The sequence below is a fragment of the Procambarus clarkii genome, unplaced genomic scaffold (assembly GCF_040958095.1).
Source record: "Procambarus clarkii isolate CNS0578487 unplaced genomic scaffold, FALCON_Pclarkii_2.0 HiC_scaffold_103, whole genome shotgun sequence".
Classification (NCBI taxonomy): Eukaryota; Metazoa; Arthropoda; class Malacostraca; order Decapoda; family Cambaridae; genus Procambarus; species Procambarus clarkii.
The window spans coordinates 1,137,689-1,147,073 of NW_027189136.1; the positions used below are offsets into that span (position 1 = coordinate 1,137,689).

The 9,385-nt window shown below is 46.6% G+C and overlaps 1 protein-coding gene across 1 annotated transcript in view; it reads left to right on the forward strand.

The window, feature by feature from the left end:
* The window catches only part of LOC138360239 (H(+)/Cl(-) exchange transporter 3-like), a 47,910-nt gene extending 42,835 nt beyond the window's left edge, over positions 1-5,075 (forward strand). Inside the window, exon 5 of the mRNA XM_069320168.1 lies at positions 4,585-5,075. Within this exon, the coding sequence (XP_069176269.1) occupies positions 4,585-4,675 (91 nt within the window). The 3' untranslated portion in view covers positions 4,676-5,075. The remainder of the gene's footprint in view (positions 1-4,584) is intronic.
* Positions 5,076-9,385: the final 4,310 nt, after the last annotated feature.

Consider the following 9,385-nt stretch of genomic DNA (forward strand, 5'->3'; position numbering starts at 1 on the left):
TTGGGGCTTGGGGCCACCTTCCACAAGTTCCTTGGGTTCTGCCTCTGCTGGGCCGTTTACTGCTTGGTTTTCAGCCACCCTTTGTGCTAGGGTGTTCTGTCTCCTTTGTTCGCCTTCGGGTAAGGGGCAGTTTGCACTGGTAGGGGTGCAGGGTACTGCGCAGCTTATTTCACCAATCATAATGGCCGGCTCTGTTCCGCCTGAGTACGTTGTCCTCTTGTGGGGTTTTCTCTTTTTGTTTGCCTGCCTGGTGGGGGGTCTGCCTTGGTTCTTGGCCCCTGTGTACTCTTCCTTCTTCCAGTGATTTCCCCTGCTAGGTCTTCAACCTAGCCAAACCTAGACTTCAACCTAGTCTACCAACCTAGTCTAGGTTGTTTGGTAGATTTGGGCTCCGATTAGCAGTACCCTGCCTGGGTTTCCCTGAGCGTGAGTTCTGTCTCAGGACCCTGGGAATTCCCACAGGGACGCGCGGGTCCTATGGATGTGACCCTGGAGTCCCCCCCTCGCTCTGTGCGAATTCAGGGGTTGTTCTGTCCCCTTGTCTCAGGGTGACTCTTACTGTTTTTACCCCCGTCTGCTGTCTGTGGGGTCAGTGGCACCTTCGACCCGGTGCCTTGCGAGTTTTGTTGCTTGTTTTTGGCTTGATTACCCAGTTTTATGCTGACTTTGCAGGTGCAGGTAGCACGGGCATTGCACGTCGAGTTTCAGTGGTGGCAACGCGCAAGGTTGTTTGCTCCCCGGAAGCCCCGAGGCTGCCCTGTTTTGGTTGGTGTGACTGAGCTTAGGGGTGTTGATCGCTTCAGTTTTGTTTCCTTCAGTGCCCCCTTGTCTTTTTCCTGTTGTGGTCTAGTCTGGTTCCCTCCTTCCTCCCTGCATCCAGATCCTTACCGTTTGCGGGTTCAGGGTCGGGCAGGAGCTTTGATGGTCTTGAAACTCGTCGAGGATTTCCCCCTTCTGGGGGAGCGAAGGAGGCATTCAAGCCTGGTCCTCCAGCCGTGTTGTACGAGTCTGCCAGTGGACTGCCTTCCTTAGTACTTTTCCAACTGCCCTGGATTTTTCTTGTGAGGCTGGGGCTTTGGGGGGACGGCTCGTCCCCGGGGCCTGCCGTGTGGGTTCCCGGGCCTTTCATGGGCTTGTTGGTCCTGGGGTCTTGGGTCCCATTGGACCCTGCCAGAGTTTTCTACCCTCTAAGCGGGGCTTGCGATTACGAGGAGTGGGGTTTTTCTTCCCCCCCTCTCCGTACGACTTGTTGGGCGTCGGCCCTTCCCCGGGTTCGGTTCCTTGTTCCTTGGGTCTGTCGTTCCGTACTGGTGGAGGGTTCTCTTTTCTGTTTCTTCACCCATCTACCTTTGGACGGGACTTTTCTGTCTTGTTCCCCTCTTCTCGGGGTTCTACATGACTTTTGGTCTCGGGTGCGACTATATCTTTCTGTGCCTTCGTGCTTAGTGCTTGCTTGTGTGTGTTTTCGAAGGTCCGAAAAGGTTTTTACTTCTTCCCGTATTATTGGAACATCTGTCGTCTTCCGGTCTGGCTTCCCTCCAGTCCTTTCATGGGCTTGTTGGTTCTCTTCCGTGCTGCTTCTCGGTTTTCGGTCCCGTGTCTTTCTTTTGTAATGGTGCAATGGTGGGGGTGGATGTTATGAGGTAAATGTTACTGTGTCAAGATGTTGTGTGGTGACATTTTGCTGCAGTTTTCATACTGTGGATGTGTGTTGGGGATTGGTTGTGGCATTTTGTTTGGCCCTTGCGTGCTTCTTCCTGGGGCCTTCCTTGTTCATCTGTGTTATTTGTTACAAGGGGGGGGGGGGTCATGGCCCTGTTTTTCGTGGTTTTCTCTGGGTCAGTTCTTCCTTGCCTGTCTTGCAGTGCCTGGCTTAGCCCTTCCATATATGTTGGATTCTCTGTCCTCACCTAGTTGAGCTTTGGCTCTTTAGTCCTGCCTCTCACCTGTCACTCACCTGACATCTTCGTGGCCTCTGTACCGAGGCCACGAAGATGTCAGGTGAGTGACGTGGCCTCGTTGTCCTTACCTAGTTGTGATTGCAGGGCTTGAGCTCGGGCTTTTTGGTCCCACCTCTCACCTGTCATTCTACTACTGGTTCCTGAGCCTACTGGGCTCTAACCATTATACGCTTAATGCTGTGTGTGGAGTCGGCCTCCACCACATCACTTCCTCTTGCATTCCTTTTGTCTCTTACTGACACTGAAATACTTCTTTCTGATGTCTCTATGGCTTTGGGCACTCCTTTCCGTCTGTGTCCCCTGGTGTGTGTGCCCCTTGGATTTCTTTGTCTTTCTCTGCCCTATTGATTCCTCTGAGAATCTTGAATGTGGTGATCATGTCCCCTCTCGCTCTTCTGTCTCCCAGTGATGTGAGGTTTCTTTCCCATAGTCTCTACTCATAACTCGTACCCCTCGGTTCAGGTACTAGTCTGGTGGCATACCTTTGCACCTTTTTCAGTTTAGTCTTGTGTTGGGACATGACCATCAACTCTGTTGTTGGCATGCTTTTTGTTCCCGTTTGCTACCTGTCTTCTTCGTTCCGCATCTTCTTTATACACTCTTGTCCCTAGCCGCTGGTGCTGTTCTTCTGGTCTTTTTTCTTGTGTTTTTATCTTACACATTGTGTGTTTTGTTTGTGCCTTTTGGTTCTCCTATTGCCAGGTTTGGGTTCCTGGTTTCCTAGCTTCCCATGCCTGTTGACATTTTCAGGGTTTCGCGGTGTCCCTTCTCTAGCGTCACACATTGGAGCCGTAGTCTCCGATTACTGGTGTCCCACCTGCGTGCTTCTTCTTGGCGGTGGTGTGGGGTTTTTTGGCGGTCCTTCCTTTTCCTTCCGTCCCTTCTTTGGTAGCTGCATTTTGTTGGCTTGGTCTTGTCCTTCTCTTGTAGAGGTTCGGGGCCGTCATCATGCCACATACTGTCGCCTCGTATTGTGTGGCGCTGGCAGAGCCGCTTCCGCTTGCTTTTGGTGTTGCTGTGCCTTCTGCACCGTTTCGCAAGCTGTCTTGTGCATTGGTTCACCTCCGGCCTGCTCATATGCCACCTGAGCCGTCCTGGTCATTGGATAGAGTACTCTCTCTTTTTTTCTCCTCGGTTTGTTGTGGTCCCTTCGGTTCAGGTTTGTTTCTCAAAGGCTCCTTTTCTGTTGGCATTGGCCTCTGGGGGTCGGGTCGGGAAGCTTCATGCCCTCCTCCGGCACAGGGGTTTCTGCTCCTATGATCGTGGCATTGGCTTTGTTTGCAGCCATCTCCTTCTTTTCTGGCATAGAATGAGACTGCTGCTTTCCGGAGGGGTCTTTGGGTTGTTGTTGTTTGGTTAGGCCGGGGGTGCATCATGTTTTGTGTCTGGTTGTGGCACTCCGCCGTTCTTTGCGCGCCATGGCTTATGTGTCCTAGGACGCGCTTTGGGTTGATCCGGTTCCCTTCCCTGTTCGCGGGTGCGGGTCTCCCAGGTCGTCCGCAGGGTTCTTCAGGGTAGTCAGCCTGCGGTCTATCCCTGTGACCCATGACGTTCGTACATTCGCTGCTCTTGCTGTCTTAGCGGCATGTCCTGGTCTGACATTCGGGCGCGGGGATTTGGGCAGTCGGACAGGCTCCTGGCTGCTTGATATACAGTATAGTGTCCGTTCCTGGGCCTTGTCGGGCCTGTGTCGCTTTGGGTCGGCGGTTGTAGCTAGTTGTCTCGCCTTCGAGTTGAGGTGTGAGCAGCGACCGCCTCCCGAGTAAGTCCTTATGTTTTTCCTCTGTGGGTAGTTAGCTCCGGGGAACCGAAGGGGCTCCCCCCAGAAAACCAAAGTTGAATGTAATGAAACGCCATTTTCTGGGTGAGACCTGGAGGTTCCCCGCATCCCTCCCTCCGGTCAGTGGTTTTTTTTTTGCGTGTTTTGACATCCAGCCTCAGAACTGAAGGGTGGATAGCCTGCGTGAGTGGTCTGGGGCTTCCCCTTTGGAGCTGCGCAGACAGCGGCACGGCGACATGTGATGTCATTCTCGTTTGCTCGTTTCTTTTAGGGGAGTTCTATCCAATTGTTCAGCTTTTGGTAGCAATAATTTCACCAGAATAGGAGTTTGTTTTGGGATGCTTACATTTCTGGGTACCTGACTCGGTCGATGGCAGACATAGAATGCTTCCAACCACATGGGGGTTTCTGTAGGCCATTGCTCCCCATGCCTCTCTGAGAGGGGCCAGGTTCTGGCTCGTGGTCCCCGGTAGGCCCACAGAACTCCATACACATGACTGATACCAAAGTCTGACATTAGCATATCAACCTAGTAGGCTCCGGGGAGCCTCCAGGTCTCACCAAGAAAATGGCGTTTCATTACATTCAACGCTGTTTTTTTGGTGGTGATATTTCTGGCGTTTGTATGATGATGGCATAGCAGTTATTCCTCACAGCTGTTTGTAAAGTAAAATAAATTGACTGATATGCCATCATCATTATAGATGACATGATCTTGTTATCTATGATGAAGGCATATTAGCTAATTTATTTTAATTTACAAACAGCTGTGAGAGATTATTTGTTGTTGGTGGTGGTAAAGCACGTGTTATTAACTGAAACGAGTACTGTTTTGTCTTGCAGGCGGTTGTTGGGAATCATCACAAAGAAGGACGTTTTGCGTCACATCAAGTTCCTGGAAAGTGAAGATCCAGAATCGGTCCTCTTCAACTGATTACCTCACATCACTTGGGCTCAATCACTCACCTTGTTTTAATTTATTATACATCGTTGAGGGGTATTGTTCAAACTGTACCGCCTCATTGGGTGTGTACGTTGCCCCTTGGGTTAACAGATTTCTGCCACGTCTCACCATGTTTTCTTAGTTGCCTATCTGCCAGGTTCAGGGATGAATCCCACTTGATGTAGGATATCCTTCAGTGATGGGGCTCAGCTGATGGGCAGGTGTATATGCCAAATAGTTAAATGAATACAGTCCTTTTATCAGTATATTTTTATAGTATTGTGTTCCAGCTGTACAGACCTCCTCTGATGTGATAATGTGTCACACTCTGTATCTATTTAATGTACAGCACTATAATGAGGAGGATTAAATTATATTACATATATCTGTATATTGTACTATTTATACTACCTTTTCTTTGGTGTATATTGCTTAACACTAAGGAAGCCACCAGGAGCTTTAAGTAAGCAATCCACGGTGGCTTTGAGTAAGCCACAGTGGATGCTGGAGTACTGCAGTCATCATGTAATGGTCACTGGTGTTCTGCTAGCTGTGCAAAGATCAAATGATTGTTATTGCTTCCCTGGAGGGATTATATGACTTTTGCTAGTCCTCTGCCATAACCAGATGCCTCTTTGTGTTCCTTGTTAGTAGCTTGAGGCCTGCTGGTGGCCCTTGGGAATGATCAGATACTTGTGAGTAAACCTCGGAAGTGACCAAGTGCCCTCTGGTGGTGCTCGGCAGTTACCAGTTGTTTATCCGTGATTCAGAACAGTAACTGGGTACCTGCCTGTGGTTCACAACAGTAACCGGGTGCTTGCTGGTGGTCCACAACAGTAACCACATGTCTTCTGGTGGTCCACAGCAGTAACCACATGTCTTCTGGTGGTCCACAGCAGTAACCGGGTGCTTGCTGGTGGTCCACAACAGTAACCGGGTGCTTGCTGGTGGTCCACAACAGTAACCGGGTGCTTGCTGGTGGTCCACAACAGTAACTGGGTGCTTGCTGGTGGTCCACAACAGTAACCGGGTGCTTGCTGGTGGTCCACAACAGTAACCGGGTGCTTGCTGGAGGACCACAGCAGTAACCACATGTCTTCTGTATCTATTTAATGTACAGCACTATAATGCTGTACATTAAATAGATACAGCAGGTCGTCCACAACAGTAACCGGGTGCTTGCTGGTGGTGCTCAGCAGTAACCGGTGTCTGCTGGTGGTGCACAGCAGTAACCAGCTGTCTGCTGGTGGTGCACAGCAGTAACCAGCTGTGGGAACCGACCTGTGAGATTTATATTTATTTAATTTATATGAATTTATATTTACGTTAATTTATATACTTCGATAGCAATTTGTATAATGTTAAGTGGACTGTATTTCTGCAATAATCTCATAATCTCACAAATCGATCCTCTACACATTAGGGGGGTTTATATTAATATATATGCAGCCAATCAAACTACAGTAACTACATACATTGAAGAGGTTCCTTATCTTATAGTACAGCAGGCTAGTCCACCAGGTATAACTAGGGTGTAGACACCAAATTATCCTCTTTGAGGCAGCTTCCATCACCCAGTAACTGGTGCACAAAATCTTGCATCCTCGTCTTGACCTGTCAAAAGTGCGCTAGCTGTGAAGCCAGAATCCTATATATGACAAGCTATATCAGAGAAAACACTATATGGAACATTGAAGACCTGGCTTAATTACCTTTAGTATGAGGCGATTTCGCGTTCTAACCGGGTAACCCTATATCCTGACATTAATGGCCATAAATGAATGATAAACGGGTTTCGGATAGACACTTAACTTGTATTTGTAGACAGCGTGTTGACAATGGTACACTTTTAGTTTCCATAACACTACGTCCAAGTAAATTTAACAGGAGCCGAATTTGCTCCCGTGTGAGCCTCTGGTCTCAATAACAACAATGGCTGCCCTCCTCCTCACTCTGACGCCTGGCCTACTTTGTCCAGATTTCAGAAAGTGATAGAAGGGTCACATTTACTCTACTTTAATATTGATAATTAAGTTAATTTATATAAGATGTTTTTATGATGGTAAAGTCCAAAGACTAATGTATTTAAGAATAATTCCCAGCAGAATAGCTGGTGAATTATAATAGTATGTGGTGATGATATCCCGTTTTCTTTAGACGGTAATTCCACTACAAGTTACGTTTTCTATGGGTAACTTGTTTATAATACAGCTATTATCTGTATGATATTAAATGGTGTAGGATTTTCCGACATAATTCCCCAGGGGGCTGCTCACGGGTCGAAGTCCTAATTAGAACAGACGAACACCGATACTCCTCCATCGAATTATTACATTAATTTGATGTTAGTAGTTAGTAATCACACATTTGTGTGTCTGTTCGTACAGGACGGATGTCCCGTACTAGAGTTGCAGGGGTTAGAAGTCTAATGCGATTTCATTTCCCTGTCAACTCTTGAAAGGCTAATATTCAAGCCTTATTACATATTATTTAACCCAGAAGACTGGATGTGATCAAGTACTACAGTCAAGTATGATTCAGGGACTGCAGTGAGATCAGTGACATTAGATATAACTTGAAGTTTCTTCAGGTAACTGGTCACTGCTATATAAACACTGAGGCCCATGGAATACATCTTGATTAAATAATAAATGTATCAAATCAGTCATCAGATTTATTGGGGTTTAATTTAGTTAATTGATTCAGAAGATTGAATAGCTCATCATTAAAGTAAAGTATGGTTCTGAGACTGCAGTGGGTTCAGTGACATTGGTCGCAGTGACTTGTAGCTGTTTTAGGCTACTGTTCACTGATTTGCCACTGTGGCCTCATGAACTCATCTTCAGCTTCAAATGATGATACTAACATCAACCTCTTTTGGTATAGTCAGCTGTAATCTCCTTAGTATAATGCTACTGGAGAAATATAATCAGCTGACAAATTTAGGTTTCTACTGGTATTGTTTATCTGCAGGCATAGGTCTCCTCAGGCTTGATACTGGGCCTGAGAGTAATTTACCTCCTGCAGAGTTTAACATGGTTATGCCCTGATATTTAGTAGGGCTACCAATGAATTGATGGCAATAGTCTGTCCCTACAAGGAGACCGAAGTCGTTGAGGTGATCAGACTTAATATTATCTGCCAATTTTATTCCTCTATTTCTCAGGAATTTGGCTGTTGCTCTCAGACCTTGAACTTGTAGGTCTACTGGTATCTTGTCCACCACAATGGCTTGTACTCGACAGACGTACCTGCCTAAACGTACTGATGGTTGTACCACCTGGTAGACTTGAGGTCCTGCATCTGTTACAAACCCTGAGATGTTGAATGACGTCTGGGCTACAGGCCTTAATTGTAATTCATCTGCCAGCCTTTTAGTAATATATGTTCTCTGGGATCCTTGGTCAAACAACCCACGGGTATGGACCTTGGCCCTCTTATTCAGGATGGTAATTTGGGCAGTAGGCAAAGTCGTATTACCTTTAGACTTTGCCGATTGGACACTCTTTGTTTGTTGCACCTTGCAGTACTGTACTGTGGTGGGAATGCTATCTTCCACCTTGGGGTTTGGAGACGTTGTTTTGGTGTCTCTGCACAATGCTGCATGGTGCTGACCTTTGTTACACCTATTACAAGGGTGTAATTGGGTATCACAATCCTTGACGTTATGTTTCCTGAGGCACCTCGTGCAATGTTGCAAATCTTTGAGTCGCTCAACACGGGCGTCACTATCAGGATAATTAGAGCAGTGGTACATTGAATGTTTCTCATTGCAGAACAAACATGTTCCATAACTTCCAGTACCCTTTGGTGTCACGTTCTTGGATGACACAGTAACTATAGGCTTGGAGGGTCCCACTGCATATACGCCCACACTGCCACTGTTCCACTTTGGTGTTGAATTATATTGTCTAGATTGAGTTGGAGTACCTTTGGTACTCTGTGGTTTACTATTATTGGTTTCTGAGGGTTTACTTGGTGGTTTTAATTTGTCATGTGTTCGTAATTGATGAACTACTGACTTTAAACCTTCAGATATTTCATTCATGGATAAGATGCTTTTATTGTAATGAGCACTCATTTGTCTCAATATGTCCCTAGGTATTTTCTCCTGGACAATTATTTTCAAGACCCACTCAGCCCCATTTGTATCTGCTGTCAGGCTGAGGGCATTGATCAATGATTCTACCTCCAGCTTGAAGACTTGGAGTGAATCAGCTGAAGCCTCCGGTGGGGGTAAATGCAACAGCTCATGAACTAAATGTGATGTTCTTACTTCTGGATCAGCATAATTATCCTTGAGGAGTTTTACTGCCAGATCATAGCCGTCATTAGTTAATCTCAGATGGGATACTACTGTTTTAGCCTCACCTGATAATTGGCCTTGCAAATAAGAGAATTTACTACTCTTTGGTAAAGATTGTTTTGAGTCTACAAGGTCAACGAATTTGTTCCAAAATTCGTCCCAATCTTCCTCATCTTTTCCCGAGAAAGTGGGTAAATTAATTGGAGGGAGTCGAGCTTCTGCTTGACTCGTATTAGATGCAACTGTTGCTGTTGTTGCTGTTGTTGTTGCCTTGTTCTGGGCAATTAATTTGACATAAGGCTGTAACGTGGCCTGAGTTTGATCTTCATAATTCGCTAGATCAACCATAATGTCGTCTATTTCTGTTTCTGATAAATTAGTGTTGGCAAGTTCAG